Source organism: Geotrypetes seraphini, chromosome 9 (assembly GCF_902459505.1).
Source record: "Geotrypetes seraphini chromosome 9, aGeoSer1.1, whole genome shotgun sequence".
Lineage (NCBI taxonomy): Eukaryota > Metazoa > Chordata > Amphibia > Gymnophiona > Dermophiidae > Geotrypetes > Geotrypetes seraphini.
The window spans coordinates 154,090,294-154,106,459 of NC_047092.1; the positions used below are offsets into that span (position 1 = coordinate 154,090,294).

The 16,166-nt window shown below is 43.2% G+C and overlaps 1 protein-coding gene and 1 pseudogene across 1 annotated transcript in view; one reads left to right on the plus strand and one right to left on the minus strand.

Moving 5' to 3' along the window:
- Positions 1 to 16,166, minus strand: part of LOC117367155 (phospholipid scramblase family member 5-like) — a 60,498-nt gene that overhangs the window by 31,005 nt on the left and 13,327 nt on the right. Inside the window, exons 2-5 of the mRNA XM_033959479.1 lie at positions 14,506 to 14,717; positions 10,125 to 10,178; positions 8,724 to 8,881; positions 5,284 to 5,326 (exon numbers count right to left, since the gene is read on the minus strand). Coding sequence (XP_033815370.1) covers positions 5,284 to 5,326; positions 8,724 to 8,881; positions 10,125 to 10,178; positions 14,506 to 14,518 — 268 coding nt within the window. The 5' untranslated portion in view covers positions 14,519 to 14,717. The remainder of the gene's footprint in view (positions 1 to 5,283; positions 5,327 to 8,723; positions 8,882 to 10,124; positions 10,179 to 14,505; positions 14,718 to 16,166) is intronic.
- Positions 3,202 to 3,309, plus strand: LOC117367329 (annotated as a pseudogene).

Here is a 16,166-nt window from a genome sequence, read left to right on the forward strand (position 1 = left end):
TGCGACCTCCACACGCTGTTGCTTGTGCAGATCAGTAAGATGTTTGGGAACCCCATCGTGCACAGACTTTCCTGTATCCCAAGTCATCATGCATTATGGCAAATGCAGATCCACAGTAGATATCTAAATTTGGATCCAATTGAAACACCGTTATCCGTTGGTCTTCTCTAATCAAGGCACCCACCTTGTCAACGTGCTCTTGTGTGCGCAATGTTGATGAGCAAACAAACTTCGTCAGTTATATCTGTTCTTCCCACTGTACCTCTTTTTACCCACTCATAAACCTTTCGTTGATTCATGGTGCCATGACCATTCTGAGTCAATATCCAATGGTGAATTTCCACAGGTTTCATTCCCTCCGCTCAAAGAAAGCACACTACTGCAAGTTCTTTGATGGTGCAATCTTGCAATGGAGTGGCCATGTTTTTGACTTCGTGGCTGCCACATGACTAAAGGCCAAGCGTGCCCTGTGCTTGAGTGCACTATCCGAGTACATATCCGAGGCAATGTCCGAGTACATATGTTGCATTTCCCTAACTCTATTCCAGTTATTGCGTAATTTAGCAATTGCCTTTAATTTCTGATTCGCCCTCCTAGTTCTATATGTCAGCTAATTCTGTCAGTGTAAGAGGCATGTACCAGCCTTCAGCTTCAGTGGTTCTGTCTCACCTCACTGAAATGCTGACTGTGTACGGTGCCAAATCAGGTCACTGAAGCAGAATCTTTTAAGTTGCTCACCAGACAGAGCAAGCTACTACTCATGGTAGCTGACATAAGGCATAAGAATTGCCACACCGGATCAGATCATCAGTCCATCTATACCAGTAGCCTAGAGAACAAGTCTCTTGCAGAATCCAAAAATGTAGCAAGCTTCCTTGTTACCTAAACTCAGGGATAAAACAGTGGCTCTCCCCAGGTTGGTCTTAATAATGGTTCATGGACTTTATCTCAAGGGATTTGTCTAACCTGTTTTAAAAACCCAACTGCGTTAGCTGCTTTTACTGCATCATCTGGCAACGAGTTCTCAAGTTAACTATAGAGTTGAGTGGAAAAAAAAAAAAAAGATTTTTATTCTCTTTGTTTTGAAAGTACAAGAGTTCTTCAAAAAGTTTCTGCACTGTCATATTTTGGCGGGAAATGGTTGAGGCGGGAGAAATGGTAAGAGGGCTTGTTAGTAGGATGCTGGGAAAAATGTATCGTAAAGCAGGGTGACTATGTGGAAAGGTGATGCCATTTGCTTTTGAGATATTTAATAAATAGTGTTTAAAAAAATTAAAATGCGGATACTTTTGAAGATCTCTCGCACTTCAATGTAACTTCATTCCATCTTTGTACTTATTTAAAAGTCAAATATTGATTTGTGTTTACCTCTTCTCCAAGCTGGAGTCATAGAGGGGCATAATCGAAAGGGACGTCTAAGTCCGTTTACGTCCATCTTGCAAGTCGTCCAAAGTTAAAAAGAGCTTAAGACACATTTTCGAAAGATACGTCCAACTTTTTTTTTGTTTCGAAAATCGTCTATTTATACGTCCTGCCGATCTGATCGTCCAAGCCACTAAATCGTCCATCTTTATACCACATTTTTGTCCAACTTTCCGTCCAAGTCCAAAACACCTAGAACAAGCCCTGCTGGACATGGGAGGGGTCTGCAAAGTGATGGACTGCACACCCAGATATGCCACCTAAACAGTGGGGTACCTTACGGGGCACTGCTGTGAACTTCACTAAAAGGGTGCCATGACTTCTCCTCCTTACAGCTCCCTTATAGGTTACAGTGAGCCGTTTTCCGTGAGCGTGCTTCTGTTTTCCGTGAGCTGTAGGGCCCCGCAGGCAGTTAGCTCAGAATCCCCTAGACCCACTTATCTACCACCCCAATAGCCCTTATGGTTGCAGGAGCCACTTATATGCCAGTACAAAAGGATTTTGGGGGTGTATAGGGGAGTGCACATATTTCAATATCAATGCAGTGATTACAGGGGCTTATGGGCATGGGTCGTCCTCTCCATGGGTCCCTAACCCAACCCCAAGATGGTTTAAGATGCCTCTGTGCAGCACAACTAGGCTTTCCTATGCCAGGTGGCCAGGTGATGATGGTCTGGAGGCTAAATTTTAAAGTTGTGATTAAAATTTTTATGGGAGTGGGGGAGAGCGGTGATCACTGGGGTAGTGTGTGGGGGTCTGTTTTATGTGTTTGCATGCTGTACAACTAAGTCTAAGCCTGCCCACGTCCCGCCCAACTCCCACCCTTGACATGCCTCCCAAAATGCCCCGTTTAGCTTTGGTCGTTCAGCGGCACTATGAAGGCCTAGGTCGTTTAGAAATACGTCCAAAAACCGGTTTTATTATCGGCATTTGGACGTTTTTGAGAAATGTTCATCCAAGTGCTGACTTAGGCCGGTTATTGGACCTTTTACTCTTTCGATTATGAGCCCCATAATCTCTTTAGCCTTTCCTCATCAGATTTGCTCCATTTCCTTAATCATTTTCCTTAATCACTCTTCTCTGTACCTTTTCTAATTTTGCTAAATCTTTTTTGGGATGAGAATCTAATATAATAAAAGCCTAAGCGCGCATGCGCACTCTTACTTGCGTGCTTCCGTTTTCCGTGAGCTGTAGGGCCCCGCAGGCAAGAATGCACATGCGCGCTTCTACTCCCTCCCTCCCTCCCTCACTGTAACTTGGCTGCCGTCGTTCGCCACCTCACCCCCCAGTGCACCCTTTCCCGGCGCACACGGAACCCCATTGACCCTCCCACCGTGAGACGCACAAACCTCCGGCTCCAGCAGCGGCCGCATCACACTAAAGATGCTGCTTCGCGGCTTTCCCATGCTCTGATTTCCTCTGCCGGCGTGGCAGAAGAAATCAGAGCATGGGAAGGCCGTGAAGCAGCGTCTTTAATGTGATGTGGCCGCTGCTGGAGCCGGAGGTTTAACGGTTGTCTCACGGTGGGAGGGGGTGAGCACAACCCAATCAAGGACAGCAGCGGAGCAGCCAATGAACAGGACCAAGAACAGATACACCAATGTCCTGCCCTGTGAGTACACACCGTGTCTCTTCCTCCTCTTCACAGCCCCTCCATTCGCACCTTTCTCAATTACCTCTCCCTTCTCCTTTCAGACAATCATTACAGGGTGAGGTTTCAATATATAGGAAGTGACCCCAGCATTGACTATATTAATGCAAATTATGTAATGATAAGAGATCGCTTTTCGGCCTTTTGGCTAAGATCAAGTGTAGTATCTGTTCTTATCAGTTTAATGTACTGATAAGACTGGATCCGTCCCAGCAGTAGCCGATCTGGCACTCTGTCTCGCGGTGGGAGGGTCAATGGGGTCGGCTGCATGGCGGAGATAGTGGCGGGGGAGGGGGGAGAGGGTTCTACTGCACAGGGAGATGGCTAGCAGGCAGGTTGGCTTTGGAGGGTGTGGGAGGGACAAACTATGGAAGGCAGTGAGGGGCGGCAGAGAAGAGGTGCTGCTGGACTGGGGGAGCAGGGAAGAGGGACCAGGGGAATAGGTAACAGGTACTGCTGGATAGGGGGAGCAGGGAAGAGGTGATACTGGCGGGGGGGGGGAGAGAGAGAGTTCTACTGCACAGGGGGATGGCAGGCAGGCAAGCTGGCTTCGGAGGGTGGGGGTGGGTCAAACTATGGAAGACAATGAGGGGTAGCAGGTAAGAGGTGTTGCTGGACCGGGGGAGCAGGGAAGAGGGACCAGGGAAGCAAGGAAGAGGTATTGCTGGATAGGGGGAGCAGGGAAGAGGTGCTGCTGGCGGGGGGGGGGAGAGTTCTACTGCACAGGGGGATGGAAGGCAGGCAAGCTGGCTTCGGAGGGTGGGGGGGGGGACAAACTATGGAAGGGAACATGTGAGGGAAGGAGGCTTTACTAGCACCCGTTAATGTAATGGGCTAAAACACTAGTTGTATATAATACTCAAGGTATGATCTCATCATGGAAAATACAGAGGTATTGCGATAGTCTTTTTTGTATTCAATATCCCCTTTCCAACATTCTGCTTGCTTTTTATTTTTTCCGGGGGGGGAGGGGGGGTCTGTCACTGCACACTGAGCAGAAGGTTTTGATGTACTGTATTCTCCATGATGACATCTAAATGTTTTTCCTTTGTTGTGACTCCTCACTACTCATCCCAATGTGTATCACTTTGCAATCATCTAGATTAATTTTCAACTGCCATTTGGATGCCCAGACTTCTGGTCTTATAAAGTCCTCCTGCAAATTCTCATGAAAGCTAATAACTTTGAGTCATTTTATGTCACTTGTAAATCTGATCCCTTCACTTATCGCTCCCATTTCCAGCTCCTTTATAATTTGGTTGAAAAGCACTGGGTACAGAAACCTGTGGTGCTTCACTATTCACTCTCCTCCACTGAGAGAATTGTCCATTTAATTCTACTATCTGTTCTCTTTATTTTAATCAGTTTCCTTTGCCTCCTATCCCATGCTTTTTTTTTTTTTGCATTTCCTCAGGAGTCTTTCATAAGGGACTTTGGCAAAAACTTTCTGAAAATCAAGACACACTACCGCAACCAACTCACCTTTAATCACACGTTTACTCATGACTTAAAAAAGAAATGCAACAAACTGATGAGGTAAGACTTCTTGGCTGAATCCATGTTGACTCTTTCCTATTAAACCATGTTTGTCTGTTTGTTCATCCGTCTGTGCTTTCCCAGATCACCCTGGGACCATTTTTAAAAGCCCTGAAAAAGGTCTTCCAATCATTTTAAGAACTTCATAACCCAAAGAGAAAACTAGACTAATGGAAACACCCGAAACCAGAATTCTGCCGTTACATGTGGGAGAAAGAAAGCATCTGACATCATAGCTGAATAATGATAGAAAGAAGAGAAAATACTGTAGATCCAGGAACCAGTTAGCTCTTGCAATCTCAAGAATTCCCCTCTCCCCCACCTGAAGGACGACGAGAACAGGGAAAGGTACAACAGCTGTGCCAACAATGTGATCCAGAATGTGGAGAAATTGTGATGTAGATGAGCTTGAAGGGAAGAGGCAAGAAGTGAAGATGTGAGGAAGACTGGAAGAGAAAAAAAAAGCACTGATAATATGAGACTAGTGCCTTGGAAGGTGGGTGAAGATTGAAGAAACAAGATCTTGGAGGGAGGACTTGGTCAGCACTGTGCAGGCATCACACCTCTGCACTATCACCTCCCATCCTGGCGCCTTTCATTTCAAAAAGTCACCTCAGCCTGACTCATGCTAGTGAAAACACAACAGCTGGTATTAAAGTCTACTCCATACATACCTCCTAGAAGCTCCACCTGCTGGTGAATAATGATCTGGTCCAACTGAGAAAACAAAGGGTCGGTATCAACAGGCTAATTTTATAACATGTAATCTATGTGGAAAAAGTCCACAAAGGTGCCTATTTTAGAAAGGCAACATATGAGGGGGTGCTGAAAAGTTCTTAGCCCAATCAAGAAGAGAATGACATGGATATGGTTCATTCAATGATCTGACACAATGTCAAAACATAGTATTGGCAGGCACTTAATAAAATAAGACAACACTCTTTTCAGCTACAGAGGCAAAATAATGCTCAGAATTTAGGATGTTGATTGGTTGATCTGAGAACTTTTCAGCTATGTAATAAAAGTGAGCCAAGTACAGGACAATCAAGCCATTGTGACATCACTGATGTGGTTAGCTCTTATTGGTGGAATGAGACATTATGACATCACAATATGAGCTCCGGTTACCGGAGACTGAAAGTCTTCACACTATGAGGGGGTGCTGAAAAGTTCTCAGCCTGACTAAGAAGAGAATGACGTGGATATGGTTCAATCAATGATCTGAAACAATGTCAAAACAGAGAATTTTGTTTATGCAGATTGGCACTTAATCAAATAAGTTAACACGCTTTTCAGCTACAGTGGCAAAATAACGCTCAGAATTTAGGAAGTTGATTGGTTGGGCTGAGAACTTTTCAACACCCCCTCGTAATCTCCTATTGTATGTGTCATAACAAAATTGACTGCTACAATGACTCTTACACAAATTTATGCCTGCTCCAAAAAGGTACGCAGGCACTTCTGAAAATATGCATGAACACTATAACTCAGTCTCAACTCCACCCAGGAACTCCCGTGCTTGGTGTATAAATAAGTACTTGTAATATTCTTGATACACATCCATGTAAAAGCATATCTGACCTCGCAATTTCATGTACCTTTTTGCCTTGAAAACATGCTCTACATGCATAAAAGCCCAGAATCTATACTTCTATAAACAGTGCCTAAATATTTTTAATTGGCTTAATCAGCTCTGATAATTGAAAGCGCAATTAAAAACCAATTAAAAAAAATTAAAAATTAATTAGCCGGTAGACACTTAACGCAGTAACCCCCCTCCCCCATTTTTACAAAGCTCCTTTAGGCTTTTTTATTGCCATTCGTGGTAGTATTAGGTTCGACACTCATAGGCATTCCTATGAGCATCAGAGCTAATACTGCAGCAACCAGTGAAAAAAACCCCAATGCAGCTTCATAAAAGTGTGTGTATGGGGGGGGGGGGTAAGCATCTACTACTTCTATTGTATCGGGCAATGGTGCGTCCGCATTTGGAGTAATGCGTCCAATATTGGTCGTCGTACCTTAAGAAGGATATGGCGTTACTCAAGAGGGTTCAGAGGAGAGCGACACGTCTGATAAAAGGGATGGAAAACCTTTCATATGCTGAGAGATTGAAGAAACTGGGTCTCTTTTCCCTGGAAAAGAGGAGACTTAGAGGGGATATGATAGAGACTTACAAGATCATGAAGGGCATAGAGAGAGTAGAGAGGGACAGATTCTTCATACTTTCAAAAAATATAAGAACAAGAGGGCATTTGGAAAAGTTGAAAGGGGACAGATTCAAAACAAATGCCAGGAAGTTCTTCTTTATCCAACGTGTGGTGGACACCTGGAATGCGCTTCCAGAGGACTTAATTGGGCAGAGTACAGTACTGGGGTTTAAGAAAGGATTGGACATTTTCCTGCTGGAGAAGGGTATAGATAGAGGATTACTGCACAGGTCCTGGACCTGTTGGGTCGCCGCGTGAGCGGGCTGCTTGGCGCGATGGACCACAGGTCTGACCCAGCGGAGGCATTGCTTATGTTCTTATGTATGCGTCTACACTGAGGCACCTATCAACAAGTAGGCATGGTTAGGGGCAGATTCATGGTGGATTATGGGTGTGGTTTTACTTAGGTGCTGGTAGGTGCCTACCTTAGGTGCACTAATTTATGGGTGTGTCTTAGTAAATGGTTTCCAAAGTTGGTCACTGGAATGTTCTGTGCTAAGCTAGTATTTTGTACAGGGATAGGGTTTGATTAACCTTGGCATCTGCAAAGCACCCATGCAATCCTTATAAAAACAACAACCAAAATAATGACAACACAGTCTTTTCTGGGAGTGAATTGGCTGCAGATTCTTTTATACCTATATATCATAACTTCTCTTGCCAGACGGCCTTAATCCTACCCTTAAGCCTTTAATTCGAAGACTAGTTGGTGGCATTCTAGCCTCCATACTTCCCAACCAAATCACCCTACAGCACATCATAATACTTAAATTAAAGCACGTCTTGTGGAAACACCAAGACCTTGCCTCGGCTTGTATTGCACCCGAGCCTTTATGCTTTTAATACATACATCATTAGATTTCAATTCCCTATCTTCAAACTAATTGGCCATCTGACTTTAGACCCTCCTATTCCCACCAAAGCAGTGATAGCTCTGCTTATCACCGCTCCCCTACACACCTGCTACAACCACTCAATCGCCTACAACAGACTGTAGCAAATCCTGGACTGTACTAAAAATATATCAAGCCCAATATCTGAATACCATCTTGTCAATACAGCCTAAGACAATCGACTGTCAACAACTCATGAGCTAGCATCAATCCACCCATAGCACCCATAAATCTGGACACAACCCCGTTCACTCTTCTCCACAAGCGCTCAATGGCCTTTTCCTTCTTTACGGTGCAAAGTGGCTTTTGCGCACCCTTGCATGGATTTTTTCCCACATGCTAAGGCTGTTCTTATTGCAGTTGGAAAAGGGCAGATTTTCTATTTTATGAATTAACAGCCATGTGCTAATGTTGCCATTAGAGTGTAGCCATTACCAAAAATTAGCATGCGAGCCCTTACCACCACCTATTTTGTAGGCGATAAGGGCTCAGGTGCTAATCCTGTGCTAATTGCTTATGTGTCTGCGCTTATTCATATTCATGCCCACTCTGCCCCAGACATGCCTCATCAGAGAAAACCAATGAAGAACTGTTATTATATGGTTTGTGCATGTCCATTGGGTTTCTACCGTAGGATGCCTCGAAGCATCCTGTAGTAATCCCTTTTAAGCCATGGTGAACACATGCCAGAGTTTACAGTAGCTTATTAAAATGAGCCTTAAGCCATTAGTGGAGAACTTGGTTTTCCAAATGCATTCTTAATAGGCTTACCATGCAGGCTTCTATTTGCCCATGGGCATTATGCTTAGTACATCTGGACTTTAGAGATCTTTATGCTAAAGCTTATCACACACTAAATACTAAGAAGCTCGTAAGTATAAAATGAGCTTCTTAGCATTTAGCATGCACTAAATCTGTTAGCGCGCATGCTAAGCTTTAGTAAAAGGGCTTTTTACTGAGGAACCTTGTAAAACTAAAAACTGATAATATAAATTGTAGAGGTGAACAGACCTTGTTCAAGATTTCCAGACCAGGAAGAGACCTGTACATTGCTGGAGGGAGTGGAGGTAACTGTGGTTCCCATGGTGCTGAAGATTCAGTAGACTTATTTTGACATGGAGGTTGTAGGGCACCAGGAAGATAATCCTGTTGGTTTCTATATGTTTGACCTTGAACATCAACAAGGGAGGGTAAAAGAAAACCCTTGAGTTTAAATTACAAAACAGGCTTTTAGGTATAGACAGTTTTGTGTTGCCTAGGTAACCTGTTGTGGACAGTATTAGCATAATACAGTGAGGGGGTTTAATTGCATTCAATGGTTTAGTTCGGTTTAGTACATCAGCTTTGCTCCATCAACAAGCATCCTTTCTGCTATGGCCCAGGTTGTTTGCTTTTCCTTATTGTTAATGGCTTGAACATACTGTAAGATAACTCATGTATAAATATGATTCTTGTACATCAAATAGGTAGCAGCCTTATGTGGGCCTACCAATGCTTCCTAATATTACAGGAAACATACTTTGAGCCCCATTTTCATAGAAAGTAGATATTGGAATAGAGAAGTCCAGTTTAGGACATAGTCTGATGGTATTCACATTTTATTCCTTCTAGAGACTTTTTCCGTTCTCACACCCTCCCCCTAGAAACTCTTCTCTCTTATCACCTTGCTCAGGAGCTCCTTCTGGATCATGAGTCAGGCGATCACATAGCTGATCCTCCCTATTACCCCAGCCTGTTCCCTCTCTCCAGCCCTCAGTCTTTCTATTATCTAATAGGGTCCTTCTCCCCATTGCTTAACCTCCCTATCACCCAGTCCAAATTCTCTACCCACTGCACAACGTTCTTCCCCTCCCATCTGCAGCAGAAATGCTTAGTGAGATGTCATCTATTTCTGGTTCTGTGGCAGCAGAAGATGAAATCTCATTAAGGGCTTCTTCTCTTGTTGATTAAAGGTAGGTAGAGGGATCAGATCAGATGATAGGAAGGCAGGGATGGGCAAAACTATCCAGAGCAGAAAACCATCAGATTGGCCACTGGTGTACCATAAACATGATCTGATGGCTGAAATTGGGGTGTCATGCCAGTAACCAGTAGTGATCCCTATGCCCCACCTCATGCCTCTCCAGCTTGGCATTGCCTCTGACCTCTCTCCCATCCATCCAGCATCACCCCCTCCCCTCTGATGCAGCAGCTCCCTTTCCCCACCTTTTCCAGCATTGACCCTACTCTGTTCCCTCCTTTCTTCCCTCCCAGCCACCCAGCATCTCTCCCCTAAGTCCAGCACTGCCACTTTTCTCTTCCTTTCCCTCTCACCTACCCATCTAGTATCAACTCCTATCTTTATCTCTGTCTCTTCCCACCCCCAGATCCATTAACACCTCCTACTAGTCCAGCATTTTCCCTGAAACCTACCTTCTTCCTTCTCTTCTGCTGCCACCATGGTCTGCCGGTGCCATGCCTCTGAGCCTGCATCAGAAAGCATTATGGCATTTTGTGAGACACACATTGGTTTATGAAGTACTTTCTGCATTATTTTTAATTCTTACCATAATATTGCACTTTTGTATATTGATTTTAATTTTATTCTATCATTGCATTTTGTTATTATTCATTTTGAACTTTGTGGGATTTAAGGGGCTAAAAAAACCATATATTAAATTAAAAGCATCTCTGCTTTGAGTGGAAGGATTCTCAGGGATAGGATTTGGGCAAAGTTTACACTTATACATTCTAATATTCTGCCGATATTCTGCTGGCAGTGATCAGCATTTTAATGACTGCCACAAGCATTATCCCTGGAAATTTAATGCTGAGCTATATCTGGCACTGACACTGAATTTACAGAGCTGGTGGAAACATAGCCGGTTAAGTGTGGTATTCAGCACTTAACCGGGTATGGTGAACCATATAAAGACAGGACTGACAGCACTTAACTAGCAAGTGCTAATGACACCCACAGAATGCCACCAATCGGGCATTCTCACTGGTACCATCTGGTTAAGTGCCTCTGAATATGACCTGTTATCCCAGAAAAAGCAATTTAAATGACCAGGAGCCATTTCTGGCTGGTTAACCCCCTCTTTTACCAAGCCTGATAGCGCAGGCTGACGTGGTAAATGCTTTGACGTACATAGGGATTGAATGGGCATTGGAGCATTTGCCAAGGGGGCCTAAATTACTTTGAATTATAAAGTGTTTTATAAAGTGTGTACATGAGTGCATGTTTTATAAAGTGTGTACATGAGTGCATAAAATAAAATGGGGGAATCAATACGTGCCACAGGGCCTTTGTAACTTTGTGCAGGAGTTTCAGCGGAGAGAGGGAGGGGGTAATTTTATAACTTCACTTATGTTTTTTTATGCCACGCAGGTTAGGGGTCCTGTTATAAATTTACTCTCCAGAAGTCTAAGGAGGATAGTATACCAATGTAAATAACTTTCTGATATATCGTCTATTCAACAATACCTTTAAAGTTAGAAACATTTTTGTGCAATTAGAAAAAGTAATTTACAGTATTCCTTTTAGTCCGTGGTCAGTGCTACAGTTTTCTTTCAAGCTTTAAATCTACAAGCGCAGAGCCTTTAGAATTTCCTTCCTCGCTTTAAATATGCATAAGCCAGCTGTAAATATTTTATTTACCACGTAACATTTCACCTCACATTAGACAGCATCTCGTCCTCCCTGTTAATTCATTTTATGAGATGAGCTGTGATGAAGCACAATTGACCAATTTTTGAATAACAAGGAAGAAGGATCCCTGATCTTTTCAGCATTTTTTTTTTTTAAAGATTACACTTTAATTGAATGAAGTGCTCATAAATGTTAATAGTATTTCCTCCTATCTGCATTTGTTTTCAATTTCATTTGGACACAATTGGGGGTTGATGAATAGACAAGTCCTTACATGTTTAGAACTGCACAAGACATCGGTGATGTTGGGTAGGATATGAGGGGGCCAGAATGTAGGATGAGGTTGTGTTTGAAATTAGGTTTCTGAATCAAGAGACGGCATGGAGTGCTGATCACCAAATACATAGAAATGTAAACAAATAGACCAACTTTATAAAGTCAATCCGTTCACTCGCATGCATTTATTGACAGATTTTTGACTCCCTATACCACCTCATGGACACTCCGCTCAACCAAGCAGTCTCTTCTTGCAATTCCCTGCATGGGCCAAATTGTGTTCGACATTACTCGTAATACCATTTTCTCCGTTGTTACACCTTCACTGTGGAACTCCCTTCCTATCAATTTGAGACAAGAACACCCATTGCTCCTTTCCCACTAGGCCAGGGGTAGGGAACGCCGGTCCTCGAGAGCCGTATTCCAGTCGAGTTTTCAGGATTTCCCCAATGAATATGCATGAGATCTATTTGCATGCACTGCTTTCAATGCATATTCATTGGGAAAATCCTGAAAACCCGACTGGAATACGGCTCTCGAGAACCGGAGTTCCCTCTACCCCTGCACTAGGACCTTTGCTGCACCCTCTACTCCTTCAAGTTCCTTTCCCACCCTCTTGGTTTGTTCCTCCCCACCCTAAATTTAAATGATGTATCTATCCTCTTACCGTTTTTTCCTTTTGTATCCATCATTACCCTATAGCAGGGGAAGGCAATTCCGGTCCTCAAGAGCCGGAGCCAGGTCAGGTTTTCAGGATCTCCACCATGAATATGTATGAGATGGATTTGCATGCACTGCCTCCTTGAGATGCAAATTTATCTCATGCATATTGATTGTGGATATCCTGAAAACCTGACCTGGCTCCGGCTCTCGAGGACCGGAATTGCCTACTCATGCCCTATAGTGTGTCCTTTCAGATTGTCTCCTGCTATTTTTATTATTTATTTTATTACCTTTGAAGCATTTGTACAAATTTTTTTCATTTTATGTAAACCGCTGAGGTATTTAGGCGGTACCGGTATATCAAATACAATAAATTTGAAACTTGAAAGGGTCTCCGTGCCAGGACTCCTCAATTCCCTTCAACTCCCAAGTTCAGAGTTGCTCCTCCCCCACCCCTCCTTCCCTCTACAGGTTTTGTAATTGCTTGCTAAGTGAATACGTGTAGATCCTTCCCAGGGTCTCTACATCTCCTGGCTTTTAAGTTAATTTTGCTCATACAAAGTAACTGGCAACTTCTGGGACCCTGACCTGCATCAAGGGCTCCTTTTATTTATCAAGCCGCGCTAGCGGTTTAACGCGCATAATAGCGCACGTTAAACCGCCGGCCACGTTAGCCGCTACCGCCTCCTCTTGAGCAGGCATTAGTTTTTGGCCAGCGCGGGGGTTAGCGCGTGATGAAACGTCGCGCGTGTTAACCCCGCTAGCGCGGCTTGATAAAAAGAGCCCCCAACTTTTTCAAGTCCTTACAGAAAACTCTTAAGCTCTTCCCTGCTTTCCATCATGTTTAAATCTTTAACGTGTATGCTCCAACTTCATTTTGGCAATACTGGACAACTGATTGCTCTCATGCTAGCGCTTTGATGCCCAACATAAAAATCCAATTAATTAAGTTATTGACACGAATGTGAAGGAACGAGACATCTGGATGATTTCCAAGAAATGAATCAGTCTATATTATCCAGCTGTACTGTTTTAAGCAGTAGAACTCATTTCTGCATGAATTATAAGGAAATCGTGCTCAGTTAGGCTTATAGCTTAGCACAGTGGTTCTCAGCTCAGTCCTCAGCACACACCCAGCCAATCAGGTTTTCGGGATGTTCAGAATGAATTTACATAAGATAGATTTGCATACTTTGGGGAGTGTGTGGTGCAGTGGTTAGAGCTACAGCTTCAGCACCCCGAGGTTGTAGGTTCAAACCCTACAATGCTCCTTGTGACCCTGGGCAAGTCACTTAATTCCCCCCGCCCCCATTAATCCAGGTAGATTAGATAGATTGTGAGCCCACCAGGACAGTCAGGGAAAAATGTTTGAGTACCTGAATGTAAACCACTTAGGCAATAAGTGGTATATAAATACTTAAAGAAGCAATGTGGCTTAGTGGTTAGAGCTACAGTCTCAGCACCCTGAGGTTGTGGGTTCAAACCCTGCACTGCTCCTTGTGACCCTAGGCAAGTCACTCAATCCTCCATTGCCCCCAGTACGTTAAATAGATTGTGAGACCACTGGGCCAGATAGGGAAAACGCTTGAGTACCTGATTGTAAGCCACTTAGATAACCTTCATAAGTGGTATATACATACCTAATAAAATAAATAAAAACATGTTCATTGTGGATATCCTGAAAACCCAACTGGCTGGATATGCCCTGATGCTGGGCTGGGAACCTCTGCCTTAGCATTTAAACCAAAAGATTGAAAGTTAAAGACATAAAACATCCTCCATGTCACTATGGCAGCATGTGTTAGTTCAATTGTCTAATGTTTAATTTTTGGCGGTTGCCACTTATATCTGTATAGCCTACTTCCAATTTTCTGTAACCCCCATCTCTAGAATCAGTTGCCCGCCCAGATCGCAAGTCTCGCTGATGACCTTCTGGAAAATGCTGAAGACCCATCTCGTCACCTGAACAGTGCTAACGATCATCCAACCCTCTGCTCTCCTCCTCTCTCCCTCCCCTTCCTGCCTCCGACTTCCTGCCTTCTCGTGCTCCCCATCCCCTCCTCTCTCTCCTTTTCTCTCATGTCTCTTCTAGGAATGCCCATATCCTGTAATTTTTTGTGAATGTCAATTATAATCCGTTCTGAGCCTCCGGGGGGACAGAATAGAAATCAAATCAAATAAATAAATACCAGATCAGCACTAGCAAGCAAGAAAAACACTCACCTTGAGAGGCCATGGGACAGCTTTCGTCACGTCTTCAAAGGAATACAGATTAAAAGGAAAGGTGTTTTCTTGTTACAGCAAAGAAGAAAAGCACAGCACACAAAAAGGGGGGGGGGGAATATCTTCAGAAGCAGTCCACTTGGTGTTAGCTTACAAGAACGACAGGTAGGAAATGCTTCTCCTTTAAGTTCCTCAAATGGTGGAAAATGTGACTGCGGACAACAGAGGGAGATGGAGTTAAAAATGAAAACATTTCTCCTGCAAGATCAGTCTGAAACATTAGGAATAGAGCACTTAGATAATAACAAGAAATCTTCTTTTGACATCCTCACTTTAAATTGTACAACTCAGATCCCACATGAATTAAGACAGAATAAACACGCTGGTTTGGATGTTTCCACTGACCTTCAGGTAAACAAGGGCCTGATAATACTGCAGACTTTTCCACTGCTGAACACAATGCAAGATTCTCTAAATGACAAAAAAAAAAAAAAAAACCCACCACATGGAAAATGTAAATACTTTTGATGCCTTCTTCTTGCAAGCTGGTTTCTTACAAGAGTGAAATGCAGGGACGTATTATTTGCTTCTGTGGGTGGTAACTATTCAGACTGCATGCAATGGAGAGGAGTTTAAAACAGGCTTTACTTCCAGATTATGCCCACAAATCACAATGCAATTCTAATAATTACCTGCTTTATAGAGTGACAGGGACAGAGAGAAGGAAAGAGAAGGGAAAGTAACCTTGACTTTCCAGCTCATATTTCTTGTCTATGTCACCATGGAGATCCCACTCATGTGATCTCCAAGCAAGAGCCACAACTGCTGAGTGAGCAGAATCATTGAGCAATGTCAAGAAATGAGACGGAAACACTATGCTGTTAATATTCATAGCTGATAGGGTGCATAAATGCCATAAAGTCTATGAGTGTGATGTTATGTTTGTCTGCCATAGTATAATAACCTTTGTTCTTATAAGAGTATTAAGAAAATGAAATACTAGCAATAATTTGGTTCCTAGAACACTTTGGGGTCCTTTTACTAAGGCGCGCTAGTCGTTTTAGTGCACGCTAAATATTAGTGCACGCTATATTATATTATTATAGTTGATGCATTATTGATGTGCTTTGATGTATTTGTTGTATTTGATGATGTTTGCATCAATAAAACTGTTTGAATCTAAATATTAGTGCACGCTATAATGGACTATAATGGACGCGTTAGCGTTTAGCAAGCACTAATATTTAGCGCACGCTAAAACAGCTAGCACGTCTTAGTAAAAGGACCCCTTTATTATTGCTCTAAGTATGTTTGAAAGGGATGAAGAAAGAGGTCTCTCCCCGGGTCATGGATTTAAGCATCCATTTGGTCCAGCGATTTCTTCAAAACATCTGCTCAGCAAATGGATCTACACTTTTGTTATACAGGTGTTGGGGCATTTCTGATAGGACATCTATGTCCAACTTTAGACGTTTCCGGCACAATGTCCATAGTTGGAGGCGGAGAAACGACCATTTTCGAAATTGGCAACACCGCAAAACATCCCATTGCCTACTTAGATGACTTGGCTACCAGGACGTCTAACCTTAGGGCGTCCAATTTTGTTTGCTATTTTTGACCACAAGACCATCCAAGTTCAAAACGTCCAAATCCAGACCATT